The sequence below is a fragment of the Betta splendens genome, chromosome 24, assembly GCF_900634795.4.
Source record: "Betta splendens chromosome 24, fBetSpl5.4, whole genome shotgun sequence".
Taxonomy (NCBI): domain Eukaryota; kingdom Metazoa; phylum Chordata; class Actinopteri; order Anabantiformes; family Osphronemidae; genus Betta; species Betta splendens.
Genome location: NC_040901.2, coordinates 1,811,296 through 1,839,232, shown reverse-complemented (window position 1 = coordinate 1,839,232; position 27,937 = coordinate 1,811,296). Strand labels below are relative to the sequence as shown.

The following is a 27,937-nucleotide window of genomic DNA, read 5'->3' as shown; positions in this document are numbered from 1 at the left end:
CCGCTGAAGAGAAGCTGGTCCAGCTGGGTTAGCTGACTGCTCCCGTCTCCACGTGCTGCTCCTTCCCACTCGTCGCTCTGACAAGAGGGCCTGGCGATAGACTTTGCACAACTTCGTGCTGAAGTTTGCCTCCTTTACCGCTCAGTTCTTTGCACCTTCAGACTCTCTTACCGACAAAAAACTGAACTGGTTTGAGCTTCCACCCTCAGTTCCTTCAGCTTGCTGAGGACTGTGGGCATTGTTGACGCCGCCTTCCTCTTGTTTCCCTGCAGCAAGCGGAGGAGGTTGTGCAGACAGAGAGCTCCCAGCAGCACCTCCTGCAGCCCAGCGATTCATCTGAGAAGCAGCAGCCCAAGAGATTACATGTGTCCAACATACCTTTCCGCTTCCGAGACCCTGACCTTCGTCAAATGTTTGGGGTGAGAAAACAAAGAGACGCAATGAAGTAAACTCTCTGTAGGTTGTGGAGCGGTGGAGACGGACGGCAGGTGTAGTATCTAGTTTAGCTTCTGCGTTCACTCTCTAACTCCTTCACTAACTTAACATACCTGCTGTGTGTCGATGACACGTGTCTTTGAGCCAAACGGAGCTCTGAGATCTGACAGGACGACTATGGAGACGATACATTCAGTCGTCTGAGGCTGTGATAAGATCAGGAGTCGCTTCAGCGGCGCGGTGGCGGTACCGTGTGACCTGGCAGCCTGCGACGATGCTCGCATAATTGCTTCACAAGTGCCTTTTAAGAAATGTAGAGATAAAGGGCAGATTGTATATTGATCTGTGTCACAGAGTCACAGTCAAGAAGATTCTTTTAATAGACATTCAATTACAGCCGCGTAGCGTTCCTGCAGTACATGTACATAGCCTGAACATAGCAACGACAAATTGATGCAGACTGATACTAATGCAGCAGCCAGGACTGGGGGGGGGGGCGCATGCGGTCCACACTCATACGCTCCGTCTCGTTTCTCCCTGTTAATGGTCGGGCTTTAAGGATTAATGACTGTGGCCGGCGCAGCAGCATTGCATTCCAGATTCCATCTGGGCTCAGCCTTTAACCACAATGGACCCCAGTGGCACTCTCCTCCATCCACTCAAAATAGGACTAGTGAGCAACAGGCTCAAGCTCCTATTATGGTCCTGCTAGACGACCGGCACAATGCAAACAAAGGCAATATGCGGGGGCATTATAGTAAATGGAATCCTGCGTCATTTCAGCAAAAGCTGTAATAGAAAAGCGATAGGAGAGCATTAAACAAAGCCGTATCAAGAAGTTCAATCAGAGGTGATGCAGCCACAACCTGGAGGTCTGTCGCTCCGTGGCTCACAAATAATACACATCTGATACATGCAGCTTATGAAGCCAGATTGCCGGCTGCAGCAACGCAGACACACAAGGCGACGAGCCACAGGATCAGAAAGAAATAAAAGCGGGTTCATTAACCAAGCTTATTTGAGTTTAATTCATAATTAGGGAAACACATTGGGAGGGAAATTACCAGGCCGGGGAAGATGCTAGAACGATAATTGCCATTCACAGCAACGATGTGCCGATTCAATTCTCTCATTGTCAAGATTTTGCTGATATCCATTATGTAATCTAGTCCCGCGCCTTGAAGTCACACTCCGACCCACGCCTCTCTAGATATTTACAGAGACTGACCGCGGTTCCTTGAATGACTTCTGATACGTGGACCCAGAAGCCGGTGGATGCGACCCGCTCCCCGAGCCCCACACCGGCTGAAACCCGACAAGCCGATATGCAACACGGCTGTCGTCCCCTGGGCCTCGGCTGTTTAATTAATAAGCAGGCACTTAGCGAGCCAGCCACACGAGGGTCCTTACTGTCACATTCCCAGAGGTGGGGGTCCTAACTGAGTCATTAGATACTCAGCCCACATAAACCTCTCTCTGGCACACGCACACCTTCCAGCAGTGTGTGCACCAGGAGTTGGGTTTTTGCTAATGGACTTTTAATGACACCTACTCCTGTCTAATCACCTATTCCAGCATTCCAGGTAGCTCACTGTTTCCGGCGAGGGAATTCTCTCTAATGTGCCCTGTTCACGGCTACACTCTCATTTGCCTCCCCAATTATTCCACACGGCTCTGATTTTCGCCGGCGTCACCTCCGAGGAGGTAACGTGTAATTATAATCCGAAGGCGTCAACGTATCGGCACAGGAACAAAGCCGTTCGAGAGCCTGATGCCAGCACGTTTGTGTTGATTGAAAGATTAGGGCGATAATAGATGGCGCGTTAACTATTAAGCCACAACACCTTTGTCTGAGACTTGAGATGATGAATATGAAATGTTTTTCATCCTTCTGGAAAGTTGCAGCAGCATAGAATCATCACAAGAACTCAGCATTTTTCCCTTTACCCAAATAATGGACTTTAAAATATTAAAATTTTATGCTGTATGTTCAGAAGCAGTGGTTAAAACATTGCATGTGGGTTGTGAGTATTTGCACTTTATCCGGTGATGCATATACATTAATACTTAATCCTGAAAACAACAATGTGCAAAACATTTTATGTAGTAATATTGTTTTCAGTGTTGAATTTACATTTTTAACTTAAATCAAGTAAAATGCTCAGTTTGAGCAACAAGGTTTGAATTATTGATGTCTGAACTTCTTGCTCCTGATCTCATTTTGTAAATTAATATTATTAATAATTAATGTCTTTATTGTATTTTCAAGTAACTAGCCAAGTTTGCACCAAAACCACAGACTTTAGAGGATTTCTGTTGAGTTTTCCGAATCAATCTTATCAGACGACCGAGATTGTAATCAACAGGACACGGGACCGTCCACACATGCAAACATGAGAGCAGAGTCAGCGTCATGAGAACATGAGAGCAGAGTCGCAGATAAATAACTGCTGTGTCCTGTAACATCTGCGAGCGTTTCTGGTGGACATCTTCAAGGCAGGTGCCACCGCTGTGACCTTGCCTCCTGCCTTTTCCGCTCGCTCCATGTATATTCATTTATTGAAATAAACTACGCGATTCAAGGTCTGCTTAGAGCAAGCACAAGGATAAGCATTATCATATATGCAAGGCTGGTGCTGCTTCAAATAGCTACAGTACAGCCAACCCTGCTCTGCACTTTTCGCGGTGATACTTGTGCTTTTATTGAGCACCGATCATCATCAGGCATCGGCCCCACCTTCGCTTCGGTACCGTTAGTTCAGTTCAGCTTCTCAGTGATGCAAAAATAAATAAATAAGCCCATAAATATGACAGAGGAACATTCACCACCAACGTCACCGAGCTGGAAGTCGTGGCTGAAGCTCAGTCTACATAATTAGCTAATTAAAGTGAAGCATTGAGGGAACATATAGAAAGCAAACGCACGTTGAGACGCTGGGAGCAGATAAACAAATGTATGGTTCATCATTAGCCCTGATTGGCTTCCCCTTTCCTCTCATTATCGCGCCATATCCCAATGCTCCATTTCCTATTTTAAGTGTGAGGGTCAATGTGGAGCGGTGCAGGGGTTTTTGAGTTTAAATGCACTGAATAAGTTTATCTTTTTTTTTTTTTTTTTTTTTTTTTTTTTTTGTTCTGTCCAGCAGTTAAGCAAGCAGCATATATTACGCTGAATGCCATATTGTGATGGACAGCTTTGCTTTAACAAGAAGAGTATATATAGAATATATATACTCTTCCTGATTTATGGTTTATTTAATGGTTTATTTAGCTAATCCAAAATGTGTGTGATGTTGCTGTGTTGGTGGACAGGTTAGGTTTCTGCTTTAGGGTGTGTATGCGGGAGGGTGGGGGGGGGGGGGGGGGATAAGGGGTGCAACCAGCTGCTGAAACCAAGCAAATCTGTTAAGTAAACAATCGGAGCAAAAAAATAAATAAATAAGAAGCATGGATGTACCTTAGGCTAACACATTCATAACTAAACAATTTTTGTACTGTGGTTTACCTTGGAGATTAATACTAATACCAATAATAGTGCTAAGGTATGTGCACATACTAATACAAACATATACATACAATATACATACATATGTGCATTATTATACATATCCCATACTACTTAATAAAAGTCATGACATACAACACCACAAATTCCATATTCACACATTATTCATATCGGTAGTGATAAGTATCACTAATACTTACAGTTGGATTTGGAAAGTGTCCCACTACAAGGTTAGTAAGGCTGTAGCTTAATATTATTCACCCAAAGGGTGAGGCAGACGTTGGTGCATGAACAATGCCACTTGTGGAAGCCAGGGTGATGTGAGGGGCTCCGCCACTACGCCCATCCAGCAAGCAGAGGAAGGAATCCTAGCAGCCAGGGAGCCCACACACCTTCAGTTCCAGGAGGGCAGGTGTTGCGACCCAAGCCGCCCACACAGAGCCCCCCAGGCAGAGCTGCAGCAGCCACAGAGACAGCACCCGAGGCCAGAGTGGGCCACCGGGGGTCAACGCTGTCCGCCCCATGAGAACCAGGGGCAAACGCTCCCCCCGGCGGGAGGGTCGGCCTGAAAGAGTAGAGCCCGAGGACCCACGGTCCGTAGGGAGCCCGCCAGAAGATGCCCCCGCGCCCAGAGTGGGGCCCGCCCCCAGCCCACCACCCCCACACGGGCGGAGCGGGGCCTACCCCATCGGCCCGACCTCATCCCCTGGCGCTACAGCGGCCTGCAGCACAAGGCCAGCAATTGGTGGGGTCAGCAGAAAAGAGACCACCCAGGCAGACGATCATCGTACCCCGGGCGAAAAACCGGACCCCCCACACTCCAACCGCACCACACGCATACCAACTCACACAAACACAGACGCATACACCCATCCACATGTGCAACACACATCATCACATCAACACACACACACACCATAGACTCTCTCACAACAAACTAGTCAATCATACGTGAACCAATGCACTCTCAGAAACATTCTCCCACCCACACCATTCGCTTGATCACATTCGTGGGGAGGGTAGGTCTCCGGCCTGCCGTCCATGTGGCCCCAGGCAGGGACCGCAGCTCCTCCCGAGCCCCGACCAACCCCCCCAACCCGGGGGAGGCAGAGGGCAGTAGAAATAGGTACCCCAGAACCCTGCAACCCAGCTTGGACGTGAGTGTTTGAAACTAAAGTGCACTGAAGGTGGGTGACACCTCCAGGAGCACAACCGCTGGCTGACGGTGTGTCCCCCGGACAGTGCCCCCCCTCGCCCTAAATGTCTTTTGCAGTTAAAACTGGGTGGTGATCTCTCCATCAGGGCCAGTGGTCGAGGCCACAACTGGCCTGAGCCCCAGGCCCCAGTGAAAGAGCCCACCCCCGGCCCTAAATGTATGTGTATGTAGCTAAGTATGAGGAACTTTGGGAGATACCCAATTCTCCGGGGGGTCCAGCAGACAGAGCCATCAATGGGAAGTCTACTGGCCCCCCCGGAAGGAGCCCCCAGATTCCTGGACAAGTGTGTATGACTAATGCAATTAAAACTGCAGAGCATCCCACTTGGAAGGGACGGAACCACTTCCCAGTAGCCCTGGTCCCTCCATCAGCAGGACGCCCCTTGCAGACCTAAGTGGATGAATGCGGAGAAATGTAGTTGGGAAGCAGAGCACCAGGGTCCGCAGAGCCAGGTTCCCGACTGGCTCTGCTACCTATCCCACCACCCCCCACAACCCCCAGCCAGGAAGGGACAGCCGAGACCCAGGGACCGCAGTACTACTGCCCAGGCGCCACACGCAGCACAGCCAGAGCCATCCTCACCCTTCTTTCACACTTACCCATTCTCTCGCTCAAGTATGCCCATGCTCGCCCCGTGTAGTGTGACACTCAAACCCACACACATACTCTGCGGTTGTGCATTGAGGGCCAGCCTCCGCCCAGGGCCCAATGAAGGTTCTAGCCTGAGTAGTCCGCCAACCCCCCCTGCAACAGGCCCGAGCAGTTACCAGAGGGCGTCGGACCGCTAGGGCAGGCAGCGCCCCACCCGAGCAGGGGCAGCGCCCCAGGGGAGAGACACCCCTCCGGGCACAGGCAGGCACCCCCAGAGGGAGTCCCCCGGACGCAGGTTACCCAGGTCTCCACCCCCAGGTCCGCCCCCGCACACCGGCAGGGAGGCCCGCCTCCGGCTCCCCGGAGACAGGCACACGCCAACCCTCAAAATGGTCCCACCCCGGCACAGGGCCGCCGGTCCCAGCAGCCACCACACCCCCACCGCAGGGGACCCATGCGGCCAGCCCTGAGTCCACCAACCCGTCCCGGTTCCTTAGGCAGGCAGGCACCACCAACCACCAGTCACCCCCCCACCACTGTGCCAGACATGACGCAGCACCCGAGCCCCACGCATCCTTACCTGGAAATGGAATCAATCAGAGTATAGTTTTGGTCATTGATTTGATGAAGCAGACAATGTGTCTAAGGTGGTATAATCTAACAAGCCGTTCAGGTATTGAGTAATGCTTAATTTTTTTTTAGTTTTCCAGTTCATGAGGATGATTTTCTTTGCGACACAGAGGGCAGAAAGAAGTGTGTGTGATGAGTTTGTCTCTAGATCAAGCCCACTTAGATCTCCTAGAAGACAAAGTGCAGGGGCTGCTGGGATTGGACAGCTTAACTTGGTTGACAGGTGTTCACATACTCTTTGCCAAAATTGCTGCACAGGTGAGCATGACCAGAATGCATGTAGGAATCTATCTGCTGTGTTATCTGTACAGTGAGGGCAAATATTTGAGTTTGTGAGACCCATTTGGAACATCCTTTGTCCTGTATAGTGAGTTCTATGAAGAATTTTGTATTGTATTAGTTGTAAATTTGTATTTTTTGTCATTTTGAATAAATTAGAACATATGTTATTCCAGAACGTGTAATTAGTGGTGATATTGAGATCAGCTTCCCATTTAGAGATCGGAAGGCTCACTGTCTGGTCTACATTGGAAATTAAGATATAGATTTTGGATACTGTCCTTTTCCCTGATATATCAATAAGTCGCTCTATTACTGGTGGTGGTTGCATGTGGATGGCAGTATTCTTACTTTTTGCATTAAGTATTGACTTTAGTTGTTGGTATTCTAAGAAATTGGCACTAGTGATTTCATAGTGAGACACTAGTTCTTCAAAAGAGGTAAACTTGTCTCTTGTGAAAACATGTTTCAGATGTGTTATCCCTTTGATATGCCAAGTTGGAAAGTGTATTGCCTTTTTGTTTTGTATGATGTCTGGATTGTTCCAGAGAGGTGTGTTTTGGCAAAGAGTAAGCGAAGACCCATTAATTTTAAGAAACTCCCACCAGGCTTGCAGAGATGCTTTTATGCTAATGTTCTGGTAACAACTATGATGTTTGATTTTGGTGCTGATAAAGGGCAGATCTGCAACTTTAATATTTCCACAAAATGTTTGTTCAATGTCTATCCAGGAGGAGTCTGCTGGCATGGGTTTTATCCATTTGTGGACATGGTTCAGTCTATTGGCAAGAAAATAGTGGTGGAAGTTAGGTAGTTCTAGGCCGCCGCAGCGTCTGGATTTTTGAAGAGTTTTTAAACTAATTCGTGGTGGCTTGGTTTTCCACAAAAACTGTGAGATGTAGGAGTCTAATGTCTTAAACCACGCCTGGGCTGGCTGAGTTGGAATCATTGAAAATATGTAATTAATTTTTGGCAGGATCATCATTTTTATGGTGGCAATTCTTCCCATAAGTGAAATGGGTAAGGACTGCCATCTTTTGAGGTTGGCTTCTATTTGTTTTAATAATGGATTGTAGTTTAGATCAATAAGCTCTGATAGCCTAGACGACAATTCAATGCCCAAGTATTTAATGTTTCCTGAATGGAGTGTGGTAGAGGAGATGTTAGTCACCTTAAGGTTAAGTGGTAGCACTATAGATTTGGTCCAGTTAATAGAGTACTCTGAAAGTCCTGCGAATTCATCTATGAGGCTGATAGTTGTAGGAAGAGACGTCTGTGGCTCAAGGAGAAACAGTAACACATCGTCAGCATATAAACTTATTTTATGATTTACTGATTTGGTCGATATTCCAGTAATTCCTTCATGCTGTCTTATTGCTGCGGCTAGAGGTTCAATAAATATTGCAAATAGTGATGGGGACAGTGGGCAGCCCTGTCTTGTCCCTCTATGCAGATTAAACCTTGGTGAGATCTGGTTGTTTGTTCTGACTGCAGCGTTTGCTGAGTTGTATAATATTTGGATCCAGTCTATGAATGTTTCCCCAATGCCGAATTTGTGCAGAGTGGCTAAAAGAAACTTCCAGTTTACTCTATCGAAAGCTTTTTCTGCATCTAAGGAGACGATGGCTGTCTCTAGTTTATGGATGGTGACATAATCAATTAAATTAATTAGTCTGTTCATATTGTTTGTTGACTGTCTACCTTTAATGAAGCCTGTTTGATCAGAGTGAATTATATATGGAGTGATTTTTTCTAATCTTCTAGCAAGTGCTTTACACACTATTTTTAGATCTACATTTATTAGTGAAATTGGTCTATAACTCGATGGGAGTGTAGGGTCTTTCCCTGGTTTTTGGAGCAGGCTTATGAAGGCAGAATTCATATTTGTGGGTAATGAATGTTGTTGTTTAATTTCAGCTAACATTTTGTAAAAGCTGGGTGCCAGCATGGACCAGAACTCTTTATAAAATTCAGTTGGGAATCCATCTGGTCCTGGAGCTTTTTTATTGGGCATCTCCTGCAGAGCTTCATGTAGTTCTGCCAAAGATAACAATGAGTCTAGAGTTGTAGATTGTTCTTCATTTAGCTTTGGCAGTTCTAGTTTATTCAGAAACGCCTCTATGGCTGAGGTGGGTGGATCTATTTGGGACGTATATAACTCTTGGTAAAAGTTTTTAAAGGTATCATTTATTTCATGGGGATCACGAGTAATGTTGCCTTCCTTATTAGTTATTGAATGGATGATTTGTTTCTCTTTATTATTTTTTAATTGGTTAGCTAGAAATTTACCACATTTATTAGCATGGTCAAAGTTCTCCCAGCGTAATTGGTCTATCTGAAACTGAGTTTTGCAATCAATTATATTATTTAATTTCAGCTTTAGATTCTTTAGGTCTTCTAGGACATCATTGGTTGGAGAGGCTGCATATTTAATCTCTAGAGATTTTATTTTTTGCTCTAATTCTAATTCAAGTAACATGTCCTTTTTTTTCTTGTGTGATGAATATGAAATAATTCTACCGCGCATAACTGCCTTCCCAGTCTCCCAAAGAACACAGGGTGAGATTTCCGGTGTATCGTTGATTTCTATAAAGGTTTTCCATTCTCTCCTGACATAACTGATGAAGTCTTGATCATTGAGTAATGATGTATTAAACCTCCAATTCCTGGTTGATGGTGTGGCTGTCTTAATCAACGAAATGGACATTGGTGCATGATCACTGATTGTGATAGAGTGAATATTGGTGTCAGAGACATCTTGTAAGACTGAGTTATTTACTAAAATATAATCTATACGGGAGTGAGAGTGGTGAACTGGTGAGAAAAAGGTATATTCCCTGGATGTAGGATGAAGAGAACGCCATGTGTCACAGAGACCAAAGTCATCCATGTACTGTTTTAAGGTCTGTACTGATTGCCAGTTCCTGTTGCTCACAGCTTTGCTTAGCCTGTCCAACTCTGGGTTAAATACTAAATTAAAGTCCCCTCCTACTATAAGTTTGGAACCAGAGTGAGCAGACAGTGATGTGAAGAAGCTGTGAAAGAAAGAGGGGTCGTCAGCATTAGGGCCATACACATTAGCTATGCAATATTCAATGTTTCCTATCAAGATATTAATGATTATATATCTCCCTTCTGGATCTACAATGGTATCGTTATGCGTAAAGTTAATCTTTTTATTTATCAGGATGGCGACCCCTCTTTGTTTAGAATTGTAACCGGCTAAGTAAGCATGTGGGAACTCTGCTGATGCCAGAGTGTAATTTATAATTTTGGGAATATGAGTTTCCTGTAGTAAAACAATGTCTGCTTGTAGGGTTTTCAAATGGTTAAATATTTTAAATCGTTTCTCCTTCTTATTGATTCCACGTACATTCCAAGTGACAATCTTCAGTGGTGTCATATCTTACCTGACTGCTGTGGATCACTAGTCTTGTGTGTATGTAGTGTGACAGACTTTAGGTGTGTGGTTAACCTTAAGTACCTGTGTATTCTGAGTTGTGTGTTACCTATGTATGTGCACGTGTTTCCCCTGTGCAGTAGATGTTTGTGTGTGGCTGTTGGAGGGCTACATAGCTGGCTGACTACGTGGGAGAAGAATAGAGAAAAGGATGTAGACAGTGTGGAGTGAAAGTAGGTGAAGGAAAAAGAGTAAAGGGAAGGAAAATTAAAGTGAAAGGAAAGTGAGTGATTACGTATGGTGAGCGCTTTGCAAAGTGAGTGAGTGAGTGACATTAGAATGACAGTAAACATTTATATGAAACATCTGCTAGAGAACGAGTTTGAATACTGGATGTAAAGTTATAACACATAGTTGCATTGCATCTATTGTTTTTTTTTTAACAAACCTTTTATATTAAACCATTGTTTTTACATACCACCTGCTAGTACAGCCACGGAGTTGCTTCCCGGTCCCGGTAGAGCTCTCCGTTGACGTACAGTTTGTCGACGCTGATGACAGCCCTGCAGCCTTCTGCCATGAACCTCTTACGGATGGGGAACAGTCGGCGGCGGCGGTCGAGGATCTCCTTGGGGAACTGGTCGTTGACGCTGTAGTCGGTTCCCTTCAGCTGTCTGCCCCGGCTCTTAACCAGTTCCTTCGCCTTAAAGTCATGAAACTTGGCAACGATGGGTCGAGGACGCTGGCCATCCGGTCGTCTTCCTCCAAGTCTATGCGAACGGTGGAACGCCATCTTGTCGACAACTTCCGCTGGAATCTTCATCTGTTGTTTAATGAAGTTTTTAATTGTGGTTTCCGTGTTTTCCTCCGCCTGTTCTGGAATCCCCGAGAACACCAGGTTGTCCCTCATGCTGCGGGCCTGCAGATCGATGATACCTTCTTTTATTTTTTTATTTTCGGCCGCTAGCTGAGCCACATCCTCCGTCAGGGACTGCACCGTTCCTTTCAGGGCCTCGTTCTCGGTGGCGAGAGAAATCACCTGCTGCTGGCTAAATTCCAGGAGTCGCGGAGGGCCATAAACTCTTTGTGGAGGAGTTCCACTAGCGCCAGACGTGCGTCGAAGCTTGATATTTTTTTCTCGATTGACTCCAGGATGTCCGTGATGTTTTTATCCGCCGAGCTAGCTCCAGGTGACTCAGGTGAGTCAGACGGACGGGAACGCTTGTTTGGAGCCGTCTCCTTTTTCCCCATTACCAGACGCTCGAAGCACTCGTCGATGTACTCGAAACTTTCTTCGGTGTTATCCAGAATGGTAGGGTGGTTGATTATTTTCCGTAAAATAAGGTAGTTATTTATTTAAATTGGCGGATAGTTTGTCGCGCTGTTGTTTACTATCGGTGTCGCGCCGCCTTGTTGAATTTCTCGTGCTGTTCTCGCAGAGTCTCGCGTTCTCTCACAGCATCGCGTCTGCCCTCCTGATAAGTTTATCTTTTCTGCGCTGGAGTGGGAGGGAAGCGGCTCTGCCATGTTGCCATGTTCTAATTATTTCCTCTCTTTATCCCCTGTGGTCCTCTCTCACTCCCCGTCTTCTGCAGCAATTTGGCAAGATTTTAGACGTGGAGATTATTTTTAACGAGCGAGGCTCCAAGGTAAGTGCGCTGAGGCCAAACAATTATAAACTCTTTCTCTCACACACACACACACACACACATGCACACACACACACACTTTATTCATCCCATGCCTCCTTTCTTCACGCGGCCCTGCGTTCTGCCCACTGTCTTCACAGATCTCTTTTACTCCATGTAATAGTTGTGTATAAAACTTGGTGCGAAATACCGTCAAATACTAGAGGACTATCTGTAAGCTGCAGGCTGAGTGAAGTATTGAGGCCCTGTACACAGGCAGTGATGTCACTAATGCAAACATGTGCCCATTATATAGACATACAGACACATTTATCTTATCTTGCTACCACATAAGGATTGAAGGATGTGAAGTACTCAGCTGTGTCTAAAGCTCCATGTGCAGCATAGTAATAAGTAGACTGTGTATGTGTGTGTGGTCCAGACGTTCTCACCGTGACTCCACCTGTTTGTCATGACTGTCCCGAGCAGCCTGACGTCTCTCTGGCCTCTGCTTCTAGATTCAAACTCTTCCCGACCTGCAGCTCTGTCATCTCTGCTTTGTATCTCTCCTCTCCTCCCCTCTTGTTCCCCCGTCCGTCTCATCCATTCATTTCCTGACTTCCTTCTCTTCGCCCCCCCCCACCCCCACCCCACCTCATGGCCACTGCAGGGCTTTGGGTTTGTAACATTTGAAACGAGCGCAGACGCTGACCGTGCGCGGGAGAAACTAAATGGTACAATCGTAGAGGGACGCAAAATAGAGGTGCCTTCTCCTTCCTGTCCCCCACCCTGTTCTTTGACTCCCTTCCTCCCCCCTGACTCTCTCTCCTCTCTCTTCCTGCCTGACGTTTCCTGCAATACCCCCCTCCCGCCCCCCGTCCTCCTCCATCCTTTTGCTCTCTCCCACCTGCCTGCTGCACCTTGAACGCTGCATGCCGAACCCTGATGCGTAAGTGTGTGTGACACCAGGACAGACAGATACGTTCGTGTGTGAGTCCGTCGCGCTGCGTTTTGCTTGGTTTCATCATCTTATGGGTTGCGTTTTGTGCCATGTGCATGGAATTCCAGTGGTTTGTGATATTTGTTTGTGTTTTGCTAATTGTTAATGTAGACCCTGGGGTTGGTTAAAGTGGATGGAGACCCAACGTCACAACAATTTACAGGAGACGGAAACTCTTAAAATCATCTGCACTCACAACGTTCAGTTTGATTTTTCTACCATATAAAAGCGTCATACAGTAGTTTGTGTCTGCATGCGTGTTATGACCCATGTGTTTTATTATTTAACATCCGATGTGATCAGGACGCTTCTGTGGGTCGTAACAGCCGGAGGAGCCAGTCCTCACGCTTGTTCGAGCGCTGGCTCCTGAGTTTCCTTCTGCATGCAGCCTTTGCTGAAATGCTACAAAAGAGCAGCATGACGTGCGACGTGGTTGCTGTGCCCACGCTGTGTGTGTCTCCGGGGGGGGGGTGTTCACGCGCTGACCTCTGTCTGCTGCTGACAGGTCAACAATGCCACAGCGAGAGTGATGACCAACAAGAAAGTAGCAAACCCTTACACAAACGGTGAGTCCTGCAATCCTCGAATTGCTTGAAACGTAGTAAAGGAATGAAGAGAATCTGGTAGATGATGATCTATGTGAATCCCGTGTGTGTGTGTGTCTCCTGTGCAGGCTGGAAGCTCAATCCAGTGGTTGGAGCTGTGTACAGTCCAGAATTTTATGCAGGTAAATAAGTTGAAGACGTGTGAGATCGACCACTTTGTTGATTACCTGAGTCTTTGGTTTGTACTTGTGTGTGTGTGTGTGTGTGTGTGCGTGTGTGTGTGTGTGCGTGTGCGCGTGTGCGTGTGCGTGTGTGTGTGAGCTGCAGTGGCAGCTCAGTTTTATTTGGGAGAAATGCTGAGGCTGTCTGCTTCCCTTAACTGCTCTCCTTTTTGCTCATTAGCCTGAAATCTGCTCATTCCCAGACAGCTTTACAGCACTCTTCTAAATATCCGCCCTGACAGAGAGAAGCGATCCATCTCTTTTATTTCCCCTTCACTCCTCTCCTGCCTTTTCTGGCTCTGCTTCACTACATATAAGTAAAGTGCTGGTGGATGTGTCCACCTCAAACATTTCACATGCCTTATATGATTAATAAAAAATGAGGTCTGCAAATCGGTGCATTTAGTTTTTGTGCCCAATTTAACCAACACCCTCAGTTTTTCTTAATTAGGTTGCACATTTATGTAAACTGGTGTTTTAAAGACGCTTCAGATCTGGTGGTTCCAGACATCAAGCCTCTGGTTTTGACCTGCTCAGAGCTCAGACCAGTGAAGTGTGTGTATCAGCCTTGACCTTTGCCCTCCAGACTGGATGTAACATTATGAAATATGATAACAGCAGCACTTCACAAAGTAACAAGTAAAGTGTAGCTTGTTGCATGAAATTAGAGGTTTAATTTGTCATTTGTCAGACAATTATATTGGTTTCCATCTTCTTAAAAAGTGAGCACGAGCTTTCGTTTCTCATGCTTTAACTTCAGTTGATGCTTTCATCGTTTGGTGGGTCACTGAAAATGCGTTTATTTCACTCTGATGTTTTGAAACCTTGCTGTTGCATTGTACAGTAGGATGATTATGTTTAGATTGATTTAGAGCCTCGTTACATGCACTATCATAAAACCAGCGTTCTGTCTGGAGCGGAAGTATTAATAACAAACCTACAAACACACATATGCATCATCAGCGGCACAAGAATCTCATACCAATGCGCAAAAATACTAATCAAAATGTATAACCTACACTTTCTGTAAACAACCCCGGATAAATCACCACCAATTCCCGTGCACTTTATGTCGGTATGCATCATGGAGGGCACTTCAGGCCTTTCTGTATCGGTGGATATTGCCTGTTTATGCTTTTTAGAGGACAGCTTGCTGTCAGGAAGAGGGTCCTGCTGTTATTTGTGGGCTATCGCAGCACCATTATAGCACACAGCAGCCATAGCTCATCATCAGATGGTATTCATACTGTACGTCACAACAATGGGGCCACAGGAATAACACACATGCATACATATGTAAACACACAGAGCTATATATGTGCTGTAGATGTCTGATGTGCAGAAAGGTAAACACGGAGGAGACCTCGGGGAAATGACATACTCCACATACTGTGATGCTGTATGTGTGGAGGAAGCGGAGGCAGGGACAGATCACATTTACATCACAGAGAGGGACACTGATGAATGGTGTGGTTCTCGGCCTTAACACACACATAATACCTGCTGTTATCCATGCTCTGGGGTCTGATGTGTTCAGGTCATGACACTGTAGCACTAGGAGGCTGACATTTCTAGGTCTTTGAGGTCAGGTCTTAATGTGAATGAAGGTAAATTCGGTGAATTAAAGTCATTTTCCTTCTCCTTTTCTTGCCGGCCGTCACTCAGTGACAGGTTTTCCGTACCCCAGTGCAGGCGCAGCCGTGACCTACAGAGGGGCCCAGTTGAGAGGGAGGGGTCGGACGGTCTACAACACGTTCCGCGCCGCGCCTCCTCCGCCACCGCTCCCTGCGTATGGAGCGTGAGTACCTGCACGGCACACAGTCAAATGTCCCACATACTGTCGCTACGCAGCCACTTCATAGGAGAGAGAGCAAAAAGCTACGATGAAGCTCAGTGCGTGATGTCCTCTCTTCACAGTGTGGTTTACCAAGATGGCTTCTATGGAACAGAAATATATGTAAGTCAGAATCTATTATTTGTGAAATTGTTTCAATTTGTTTATTTAGTTTAGAATATTGTCCTTCTTGATGTCACGTTGACTGTCTCTCATCAGGGAGGATATGCAGCTTACAGATATGGCCAGCCAGCTAGTACTGCAGCAGCTGCCTACAGCGATAGGTGCGTTGGTTGTTCTTTATATTTATCAAAAATGTTTGTATTTGTGTATTTGTTACAACAATCCCCCCGGACCCGGACCGCGTTCCAAACTGTACGAATCCCAGACGTCCCTCCCTCTGCACGCTTCCTTCCTTCCCGTGCCTTCAGACCCACATCACCCAGGGCCTTGCTGCTGAGAAGCTATAGAAACAGGCAGCAAACATACGAGACTAGAAACTGCACGGTAACGTACAGTATAAATGAGAGGCTGCAGAGACTGCGACTACAGAGGAGAGCACACACAAACTTAATGAGATGACAGAAAGGAGAGACAGGAGCTACTGTGGGCGATAAATAAGTGCAGTAGAACCAGTATGAGACATCATTAGAGGTGTGTACTGTAGCTTTTCAAAGTGTAGTCATTTATTTCACTTTTGGCCACTAACTGATTGTTTCCCCTTTGATCATAATGCTATCTCCGTTTCTTTTCAAGTGTTTCTTAATCTTTTGTCTTAGTCCTCCTCATTATTTGTAAGATAAAACACGTGTCCCCTTTTTCCTAGTAAACAGAAATGAATTAACAGAAATTGCTCATCCTTACCTTTACAACGCGCATTTATAGGGCGACATTGATTCATCCCAGGCTCGTCCTCAGCCTCAGTGAGGATGGACGACGTCTCCTACAGAGCCCAGTTAAAGTTGACGACCCAGACCTTATGTTTCTTAAGTCATTGTAGTGTGTTAGTGCTCGCTATCCATTATCCAGCTGTTTGTTTTAAACTCAACATGCTTGTGTTCACCGCTGCATCGATGCAATCTGATACCGCGACTGTTGAAGAGTTCAGAGGCCTCCTACTGTGCACATCTGTAACCACGGCGACAGATGCAGGAGATCCTTCAATCCTCAAAAAACATTTGTGATTTTGTGTTTAAATCAAATTAGGACACAGCCTTTTTTCGACTGTGTTTTCATATTAAACAGGGCATCTGTCTGGTTTCTCCTCTACAGTTATGGCAGAGTCTATGCAACAGCGGATCCATATCATCACACGATCGGTCCTACAGCCACATACAGCGTGGGCACTATGGTGAGTCTGTCACTCGCTTCCTACTGCATGACCGCGTCAGTGCTGCTTTCTGATGGCGAATCGCGGCGACTAGAGCCGCTTGCTAACATGCCGTACTGTCTGACAGCGCTTCAACACAATAATACTAAACATTACAATAACTCACAGCGTTTTTGACATGCTTGATTAATATTCTTATAAGATCTTCAAGTAAATTACACCTTCCTACGGACATGTACTTTAATTTTAATCACTTTCAATGTTTAATGTGAGTCCTGCCACTTCAGTAAATGAAAAAGGGACTTATTCTGATGCTCCCCTTTCAATTTCATTTGGCCTGAAGCTACTTGCTGAGAAACTCAGCTGAGACTTGAAAATTCCTGTCCTGGAGTTCTGCAAGGGGACAAAGTCGTGTAGTTAATGTTTGTTTTTAGCTAGCTTTGCAGCTAACATCAAAGATGAAAAAAAAAACCTGATGTTGAGGGAGTTTTCTTTCTCGGGGTGTGGGCAGGGATTAAGAGTGGAAGTAGACAGAAAGACACAATTAGGGAGAGAAGGAGGAGTGGTGACGAGCCGGTGATGTGTGTTGGTGCAGCATCTACTACGGCCTAGTGCAGCTGCTAGCTAAAAGCCTTCATTAATCGCGACCACTTTTTCCTTTTCATTTACCTAATTACGAGAGTGGCCTGTGTCATTAATTGAGCCTTTCTTCTCTTTTTCCTTCAAATGATTCCTCCCTTTTTACATTCACCCATATTTTATCAAATTGTAATATAGAAACTCTGAATAAAATAATATTATGCTTCACTTTGTAAAATTTGGCATCAAAATAATATTGAATTAATTGTTGTAATTGTGCGACTGATGAAAACATTGTTTTTTTTAAGTTAATAATATTGTTGGTCTTATGTATTTGATCACAGACAAAAAAAATCAATTCCACTCCTTGTACCACTCTACAGCAAAAGGTTAGGCTTGTGTTGAGTGAGCAGGTCTTTATGGGGCTTTATGCAATAAACCAGCACCAGATTTGACTAAAGTATGAAAGATCCACAATAAATTTAGGGGTGTCCAGTCCTCGTCCTGAGCTTCTGTCCTGCTGGTTTTCCAACCCCTGATGCAAGTAAACACAAGATCAAAAATCTTTCATCCTGGAGGGAAACAGCTTTGCCTGTTACAGTTGCTCAGTGTTCAAAGGGAGAGGAAACAATAATCAGGGAAGAAATCCTGCTCACAAATAGAAAAAAATAAAAAACTTCACTAGATTAGTGATTGGCAACTAATAAATAAAAAAATTTTTTGAATTGTAAAAACGACATCTCATAAAGGAGTAAAGTTCATTTGGAGGAATGAGAGAAGTTAAGCTTATTCTTAGTATAACAGACAAAGGTTCTACCTTGAATACTGATCGAAGCTTTTTCATCTTTGATGTTGCAGGCTAGCCTTTACAGAGGAGGGTGCAGTCGCTTCACTCCCTACTAGAAAAGAGGGAGACGCGTCCTCTTTACGTCCCCACAAAACAGACACTAAACAGCCGCACATGAATACACACAATAACCCTCTCCACCCGCTACATGGAAAACTAAACGCAAAATCCTTCCAGGAGGTAGACTTGACCCTAAAGCCAAGACTTATTTTCACAGTGTGTATTCAATGTCACCTTTTGATGTAATGTACTTAATTTGGGGGAGGAAATGTGATTATTTGTTCCAGTACTCGTGTGTGTTGTAGAAAAATGAAGTTGAGAGCTGTCTCCTCCCTTTATCAGCCTTCTGCTCTGTACATCTCTGTACATGGCTGCTCAGCTTTCACTCATCCTCCATCGCCGTCTCACTCTCACTCGTTAACAGTGCCATTCCAGTTTGAGCAAATCATTTTAGTTTGGATTTACCGCATATGTCATATAAACACTCAAGCCCCTGGGAGCTTAAACAGGGAAGGATGCATGAAAGTCATTCTCAGTCAACGTGGCTGTTGACAGCATTTAACATACTGTCTACCAGCAACTTGTATCCAGCCAGTGCATCTAGAGACAGCCTTCATTAGTGCTTTTCTGTGTCTTTGCTGTGAGGAAACATGATGGAGGCAGTTTATCATTTCCAATCAAGCATCTGCCTCAGGCCACCATATTGATTGTCAAGTAAAATACAGGATATCTCGTCAGTTTGATTAGTTGTCTGAGGAACGAGTTGTCACGACGATCTCTGTCGTGGACAATAAAAATGTAGAGATAACACAAACACACACACACACAGGTACAGAGCTAAAAAGCAACACAGGCCAAGAAAGATCTGAGCAGTAAAGCAGCTGAGTGTGATGAGGTCGTAAAGATGGGAGTCGATAGCGCAGGGAGAGGGGAAGTGTGAGGAGAAGCAGCATCCAAGGCGGATTAGAGATAAGAGAGTCCACTCAATGAGCACTAATCTCATTAGAAGATATTTCAGTGACTGCTCCTGTGTTGTCTTTGCTCTTGCTGCCTTCCTGTTTTCAGTGAAATCACGAGGAAGGGAGAAAAGCGTTGGTCCTCGCTGTAGCAACCTTACTAACCCAGATGAATGTACACGTATGGTGCTTGGATTTCTGCTCTTAAAACGATTCATGTCAATAAAAACCTGCTTTTTATGCTTCTTTTATCCATCATCCTTGAAATGTATGTATGTCTTAAGGCTACGAGAGCCAATTGCCTGTATTTGTGAATCATGGAGAGACGTTATAAAAGATAGTATCTGTTGTTGTACAGTGACGCTAACATTAGATTCTTTTACTAAACGAGATGAAAATATATATCAAAACATAACCGGTATGTGTGGGTTTTTGTACAGCTACGTATGAGTAGTTCAGGTTGGATATATTTTATAAAACAACTATAGGCTTAAACTTGTTTACATTGGATTTAATGTCTTTCTATGTGTCTGTGGTCACAGTGTGTGAGACCTGTCTTATTAAACTATAGGGGTTTCCTCTGTCTGTAGCAATGTTTCTACATAACTTTCATTTTTCGCCGCTCTTGTACATTACGACAAGTAAAAAGTTAAAAGAATGTAACATCTGTTTGATCACAGGAATTATAGTACAAGATGAAACATTTTTAAATAGTGTAGTATAGAATTATAGTCAAATATATATAATACAAAACCTGAACCATTACCTGCCCGTTACCTAAACATAAACTGGGCTCTTATTAAATGTAAACATTAACTAGCGATATTATTTTCTTGACTTTTTTGCATAAACTTTTAGCATGGCCTTCTCCAGTTTAAATACAAATGAAAGATAACATAGTTTAGATCAAGATAATTTTAGCATTTAAGATCAAATAAAATTAAGACTAACATAAGATGAGTCTGATGTTTATTTGCTGCTGTTCGGTCCCATCACGTTGAGACCAGTCACTAACAATATTTCTCCTAATCCAAGCTGCTGTTAAAGGCACTTTTTTCACCGTGTGATATTATGATTTTTTTCATTTGTGTAACAGCAATAAAACTATTTGTTTACAGAATAACAAAGCTGTTTTAATGTCAGTGTTTTTGAGGCATATGTTTACTTTCCTCAGTGTAAAGAAATAAAACAAACCATGTATTTACTGTACATCCTTTTTTTACCAAGTCAAAGTCGCACTTCCCGTCTGAGAACGTTGTCCTCTTTACACTGACTCGCTTGTTCTCTCTTTTTTTAGTAAATAAACGAATCACTAGTGGGACATCAGCTAAAAAAAGAGAGCATGGACACAGAAGGACAGAAAAAAGAGCAACTGACACAAAAAGAGCAGATTTGCAAAAGGAGCCTTTCGCGGTGTGACAGGAGGCGAGGAGGACACTTACTGTATGGAGCTCCGAGGCCGGAGCTTCTAGTCCACGGGGACAAGTCCCTTCTGGCTCTAACCCCTAAAAACCAGGCCTTGCTGACTGAAGGAGAACAATTAGACAGATTATCATAAAAACATTTTATTTTTGTATACTTTTTTAAGTTTATGATATCCAAAAAAAGCTAACTAATGTATGTATATACATATTATATGTGTGTAATATAGTATGTATGTTTAACAAAAAAGGAAAATTGTTATTGCAATGTAGAAGAAGGAGGTAAATGATGCCTTCTTCTGCTTCGTCCTTTGATTGTCCACCTCCCTCCCCCATCGCCCCCTGCTGGATGGGGCAGGAGCCATGGGGAGTGGGCAGACCAGGGGGAACAGGTCCAACAGACATGTCACTATGTGATTGTTATGGGAAAACGGAGCAGTCTTTATTCGAAGCGTTTCCAGCCTGTCTTCCACTAACTGACTGCGGTAGTGTAGTTTCTACTTTTCTGGTTAGTTTTGTCAAGTAGTCAGCATTTTGTGGATTCCAGAAAAAAAGAAGCATATGAATAAAATACATATTCTTACATTTGTCTGTGCAAATAGAACTAAGAGGGATGGAATTAAACCTTTCTATTCGTATGGATCTCTACTTTAGTGGCATCCTTCTGTATTCAAACATTGTACTAATAACATGCTGTCAGGTATGGATGGAGAGTCAGTTGTAGCCATTTACTAATGTTGTATTTATTGTATTACCAGTAAAAAACATTTATATATAAATATAGATATATCTATTTGTGGTCTGCAATTCTTGCCCTTAGTTTTTAATTGTCATGCAGGATCCAATGCACTGTCAATGTTTGTTCAGTTTTCTACTTGTGTGAAGTTCTGTTGACATTTCTATGGTTTTGTTTTTCTTTAGTTCAGCTACTGAATGTAACTTCGAAAACTCTTAAACTTTTTAGGTAGATGTTTTTATATACATACAGTAATCTGTAAATTATAAACATGTAGATGATATAGCAAAATGTTTCTGACAATATGCTGGACTTCTTCTTCTTCTGATGACCCAAACAGACTGTAATGCCTTGGCCAGACGAGAAGAAAAGAGAGGAAGGAAATGAGAAAAAAAATGGAGGCGGACGAGGGAAGCATTTAAAAATAACACCAGTTCTCTGCAGCCTTAGGGATCTGGAGGGAGAGACTTCAATGTAAATGCTACGGGATCAGTCCCAATCTTTGTCAGCCAGGGGTTTGAAAAATGTATAAACGCAAGGAGACGTGGCGCAGAAAAAGACGGGGAAAGTAAATATATTTCAAATGGCGGAAATAACAGACACTTCCATTTGTCTCTGAGAACAGACGCTGGGTCTCCACTGTAGAGCTTCCTACTGCAGGTCAAAACCACGGAGAGTCTGATCTACCTTCTTTACCTCTTGTGACGTGTGTGCGGATTCAGAATATTATAAATCCTGTCCCATGATCATTCTTTAATGTGAAAAACAAAATGTGACATTGTTATTGTCTGTGTTCAATGTATAATGTTACAATGTGTTCCACTCACTGGCATTTTATTAGGTTCACCTGCTATTGGGGAGGTTTTCATTATGTGGTGGCACATGACACACTCCAATGTGAGTTCACAATAATAACCAGTAAGAATGAGACGATGGATGTGTAAAACAGTCCCATTAATAGCAGGGTTGTCATGTTGAACGGACTTAGACTGTGCAGACGTACCTAATAAAGTGGCCGGTGAGTGTTTATCATTTCAGATCGTACATATATGCAAGTGTCATGCGAGAGGATACGAACCTTCAAAACTTTGTAGTCACTTAGAAATTCGTTTTTGACAGAAAATCGGATTTTCGAAGAATCAATATATTAAAGAGATCCAGTGTAAAGCTTGTTAATACTGTCTTCTAATGAAAGCCAGTGTTCAGATAGCAGTCAATGAAAGAAGTGCCAACGTTTACTGTGTTGATGCTTCCGTTGGCTCAGCTCAGATGTGTGTAGGAGTACAGACAGCTGTCTTTTTAACCAATGAAATCCCTTCATTTGTTGTGTGTGATATATTGAAATGATCCTAGTTGACTGTATGTTGGAGCCCTTCGTATGAGGCAGTGGGTCATGACCAGATGTTTACTCCTCATCATCGTCTTTATTCTTTCTTGTCCAGTTTATCTTTGCAAACAAACTTGGACTCTCGTGTTATTCTTTTGACGACTGTGGCTCAGTGTGAGGCCTTTCAGTCGTACATCCCAGGTTTGCAAATGCATTTATTTCTCTCTCAGCTGAGCGTGTGCGGCCGGCGGCTTTGTTTTCAGTGTCGTGGACGAACCCCTGGAGGAACGTCTTAAAGCATCACAGACTGGGACTGAACCACTGCGGTTGCATCCTGCGGACGGACTTTTTTTTTTTGAAAAACTCTCTCCACCCCATCGCTCGGCAGAAGAACTCCCTGCGGTGGGATGAACTAACGGATACAGAACGGACTGGTTGCATAAACACGGCGGGAGAAACCCAAGCGAGACTTTATGGACAACAAACAAAAAATGAAAAGCAACTAACGATGTCAATCTTCGGAGATTCAGGACCCCTCTGATCTCTGACATGTTCTTTTGATTCTGATTTCCCCCCCGCTCTTTCACTTAATAGTTAAGACTTTTGTCCTGTTTACATGTACTGTAAGTGCTCTCTATCCATCACCCACTGGAGAGATTAAACGGTGTGAAGCAGCATTCATTCTAGCTCTGGTAGTCTCTATGGCTGATTACTGTACCCTTCTGTTTAAGCCAGCATGCTGTCCTTACTGTGACCCCCGAGGCCTCCCACCTCCCATCCACATCCTCTCCAAGAAACCCCTGCCTTAAATTAAACAAAAACACCCACAGAAAAAGTAGGGCATCGAACCTTTACCTGCATTACAGTACACAGACTCAATGTTCCCTACGCTTCTTACCAAAACAGTCAGTATGTGTGTTTTCCTCTTTGTAAGCGGCCTGGTAGCTCAGTTGGTAGAGGGTCGACCTCGGAAGGCAAAAGGTCTGCGGTTCGATCCACCGCCTTGGCATCAGGTGTGTCCCTGAGCAAGACACTTCGCGCTAGCTCACTGAGCGCCGCTCATGTGGCAGCTCACTGCTCCCCCAAGGGGGATGGGTCAAATGCAGAGAATGAATTTCCCCACTGTGGGGCTATTAAGGGTTAATTTCTTCTTCTTCTTCTTTTCTTTCTTATTGTGTATACCTCAGATAAAAGTCCAAAAGCAGCTATTATTATCTGACACTTCCTGGCAACCAGACCCTCCATCCACACTCCCAGTCTTTAGCCTATAGAGCCTGACTACAGCTACAGTTCAGCCAAAACCACACCTACCTCCACCATAAAGGCCACAGTATACTTGCTGCAGAGACAGTTTTTGTGTGGGCTCGACCTAAAGGCTGCATATGAACGCTTCCCACCTCTGATTATGCATTATCAGCTTAAAGCTCACGCCACAGCGGTACATTTCCTTAAATGGTAATATAGATCATTGCAGTTATTGTATTTCTTTAAGTAAAGTTCTGGTAAACAGTGTGAAGTGAGGCTACAAATGCAGTTCTTTCTTCCAAATTGGTTTTTAAGTCAACGCAAATTAATTTACTTGTTGGTTATGATGATGTGTTCATTTCCTTTGAGATCTGTCTCAGTGAGCACAAACGTAAAGACTATGCATCAAGCATAAATGTTGAAAAACATTTAAATATTTATAATTGATTTATACATATATATGTGTATAAGCTGCACTATCAGCCTGTGTGGAAACAGGAACAAGTGGGCGAGACGTTCTGCCTTCAAACAAGGCGTGAACATGTGGGAAGCTACAGGCTGCAACAGCTGGATGTGGAGCATTGTTGTGATGATGGAAGAGCCAGTCTTTCCTGCTTCCAGTTGTTTTCAGCTCATCTGAGCTTCCCAAAACTTGGTCCATTCGGATGCTCTGACACTTGCAATTAAGTATACTGTTACCTTTAAAACCCATGTCATTCCCCAAACCTCAGCAGCCTCCCTGTCCTATGCAGATCCCGAAGCAAAAACGTCTGAATGCTGATTATTGAGTAAAAACTGAAAGAAAAACTGAATTCTTCCATTCTGTATGTATTTGTGGGCTTTTTTTGTCTCATTCGTCAGGTTGTGGGTCCAGTGTTGCTTTATTCTTTATGTATCCTCCCTTCTTCTTCCTGATCAGTAGTGGAACATTGTATTATTGTACATTACACAAACAAAGAGATCCTGATGTCTAATTGCAGCTTCACTTAATCAAATTGTTTTTTTGTTTGTTGTTTTAGTTTTGTTCTAGGTATTTTTAGATTTTTACCTGGTTATTGTTTCTGTATGCTCTCAATCTGCTTCAACAAATATGGTTTATTATATATGATTATCATAACTATTGTTACAGTTATTGCTACCACAGCTATTATTAATAAACACTTCTTTCCTCAGTAACTCTGTCCTGTTGTTATTTTAAAAGTCTTTGAGCATGAGCAGCACAAATTCATACACACATGATAATAAAAAATTAAAAGGTATCCAAAACCAAACAGAGAAAAAAATCTAACAAATCTTTAAGCTTTTTAAGACATAATTTAGATCAGATTTAGTTAGAGACAACTCATTACATGCAGTGTTCAGCTAATCTGATATTTAGATAATGGCTTCATCTAGTGGCAGTTCCACACTCTGACACCACCACACACTCAGAATCATCAGTGGTGTGAATGCACCACAAATACACCTGTACCTGTGGTACAAAGTATGCAAAGCACTTCTAATACCAGGACCTCTGCTCCTTTTACGCCCCAGTGGCTACAGGGATTCACTGGGAACCTTAGTTATTAGACTCCATCATCACAAAGTCTAATAAAGTCTAATAAAGCCAATGCCATCGTCAAATGTCTTCGTTTAGTGGATGCCATAGACAGTCTATTTGAGGTAATACTCGTTGCCTTTTGTTTATTATGTAAAAACGTGCAGCTCACTGTCTGATATCACAGAACCCATGTAATGATGATAATATGGATGAGTGACTAGAGGAGCGTTAGGGACTGATAAAGCTTTAATACTAGTCAGTGGTGCGATAAATTAACTTCTCTAAAACAGTTCTGAACAAATTTGTATTGTTAAGGTGAATAAACAGATTTAATTATAATGAGTAATTGATTCATAAAATAAATTCCCTTTCATTTATGTTGTCTCTTAGGAAATATGTCAGCCAAGATACGCCACTTCCAGAAATATGCACACTGAACCATCCGAACCATCTCTTAGTTATAAATTCAGATGCTGGTCAACCTCCTTGATACAATGAGTTACTCACTGTTCTTTTTTTTTCTCCCTCTATCTTACATGCCACCATCGTATTTCATGTTAATATAAAACAGGGACCTACTGTATAACGGCCGCTAGATGACGCCGTTACGCTGCTGTAATAAGGCTGAGAGCGCGTATTGTCCCTTGCCGGACACCGTACTGTCGTGGATTCTAACGTTTTCTATGTTTTTTGTTGACAGGCGAGCTGTTGTCTTGTAATAGATAAAGTTCTGCTATCCATCTGGGGCATGTATTTAGTGGTACATTTGTATAAGACACTGCACTATGTTGTTGTATAGAAATGTATATGTTTGCGCTAAGCAAATTAATGTGTTGTTGTCACATAGAGTCGCCAGACAGTAACTTAGCCTCAGTTAAGTAGGACTGTTTTGTAATTGATATATGAATGTTTTCTGTGTACATGAATATTTGGTATGACTTTGTTTCGTTCATATTTCATTCAAGTGAGCGGATTAAATTTGTACGATAAGATGAGTTTCACTATGTGACCGATAGGTGGCGGTACTGCACCTTTAAGGATACTGTCCGCTGTCTCATCTGCAGTTCGTCTGTTAACTGACGTTTGCTTCCCTCCTGCTTGTTTCAGCTGCTGTCAGCGTGTCTGGCCATCGCTCCGACAGCTTTTCTCAACCAGTGCTGTAGAGGAGGGAAAGACAGGTTAACTAGCGGGTCAAGGTGCTGCTGTTGATTTGGGTGCAAACAGTGGCAGACGCGACATCGCACTCATCATTGAGTGACTGCAACTTAAAACTGACTCATTAGTAGAGTAACAGACATCAGATCAAAAAGAATAGAGACAAGGTTTAGTATTTAAGGCCTAAATCCCAAAATAATGCTAGATGTTTTTAAGGTCTTGTTGTGAAGTAAACGGTAAATACAACCTTAACCATATTATTTCGAGAGATAAGATGCTGCTGCTGTAAAGACAGGTTGTTGGTTCAAGTCCTCCATACTCGTAGATGTTTTCAAGTCCTTTTTGTCCAAATAAACTATAAATACAACATTGAACATGCCACAACCTGAACAGAGCAGTGGCTCAGAGGTTAAGAGGTTGTTCTTGTGAAGTTAGGTTGAGGGTTCAAATCTTGCATGATTCTAGAAACTTTTAGATGCTGCTCTCAAAGTGTAGGCTTAAAAGCACGCCAGAAGCATCTCCAAGTGTGAAGGGTTCCTCAGTGGTGTAGTGGGTAAGACGATGAGCGTAAGTCGCAAGGCGTGCAGACCTCATGATTGAATCCTGGGCACTGCTGGTTCCTGGATCACTCAACAGTCCTGAAGGGACTCCAGGGGGGGCCGTGTCCCCCCTGCGTTTCCAGAGAGGTGGAAAGGAGGCCTTATGAAACTGAGAAGTAAAACTAACTAGAATTTTGAACAAAATTTAATTGACTAAATAGTTACATACATGTTTATTATAGCACACAATCTGGAATCAACTTCAGCTACTGGCTGTAGATTTCAATGATTAGTGTGTTTGCAAGAAGAACAGTCGATGAAGAAATGGGAGCAACACAACTATTTATCAACTGTAATAAAGGAGCTGATGAGAGACATTTTTGCAGTTTATTTAATAACAGAGAAAAATTAAAGATAATGGGGAAAGAGGTGTAATGCAAAGATCATGAACAGACTGAACTATGTTCAACAGTGACAACGTTTCTCTGACAGGATCAAACTCTCACTACGACACATCACACAGAGACACTGAGGAACCATATGAGATCCAAAACCCAGGATAAAGAGGTTCAGTGAATGTGGTGTTGAAGGTGTGAAGGTGGATCAGTTTGTCAGAGGAGACTCTGTAGAAAGACAGAGAACCAGCAGGACAGTCCACATACACTGATACTCTGTCAGACACAGAGGAGGAGATGAGTGTTACTATGTTATTGTGACTGACAGAGTAATAATGGTTAGAGCAGAACAGACTCCAGGACTGATCATTGTATCCAAACAAACAGTCTTTACTGCGTCCTTTCCTTCCGATTCCTCTGTAACTCACTGATATTTCAACGTCTCCTCTCCACTCAACCTCCCAGTAACAGCGACCAGTCAGACCATTACTACACAGCAGCTGAGGACCAAAGTAAAATCTGTCTGGATGATCAGGATATGACTGATGCTCCTCCACACGTGTCACCTTCCTGTTGTTGTCA

At 43.6% G+C, this 27,937-nt stretch overlaps 2 protein-coding genes across 12 annotated transcripts in view; one reads left to right on the top strand and one right to left on the bottom strand.

The window, feature by feature from the left end:
* The window catches only part of LOC114850107 (NACHT, LRR and PYD domains-containing protein 12-like), a 66,432-nt gene that overhangs the window by 16,720 nt on the left and 21,775 nt on the right, over positions 1-27,937 (bottom strand). The window lies entirely within an intron of this gene.
* Positions 56-21,852, top strand: LOC114849848 (RNA binding protein fox-1 homolog 3). Of its 3 annotated transcripts, none has more exons than XM_029141598.3 (10): positions 56-419; positions 11,653-11,706; positions 12,356-12,448; positions 13,191-13,251; positions 13,359-13,412; positions 15,117-15,249; positions 15,369-15,408; positions 15,505-15,569; positions 16,558-16,636; positions 20,295-21,852. In XM_029141598.3, the coding sequence occupies exons 1-10, from the start codon at positions 411-413 to the stop codon at positions 20,295-20,297; spliced, it is 591 nt and encodes a 196-aa protein (XP_028997431.1). In that variant the 5' UTR covers positions 56-410; the 3' UTR covers positions 20,298-21,852. The 3 variants fall into 3 exon arrangements, with proteins under 3 accessions (XP_028997431.1, XP_028997429.1, XP_028997432.1); XM_029141596.3 differs by lacking the exon at positions 20,295-21,852 and adding an exon at positions 18,053-19,586; XM_029141599.3 differs by lacking the exons at positions 12,356-12,448; positions 20,295-21,852 and adding an exon at positions 18,053-19,586.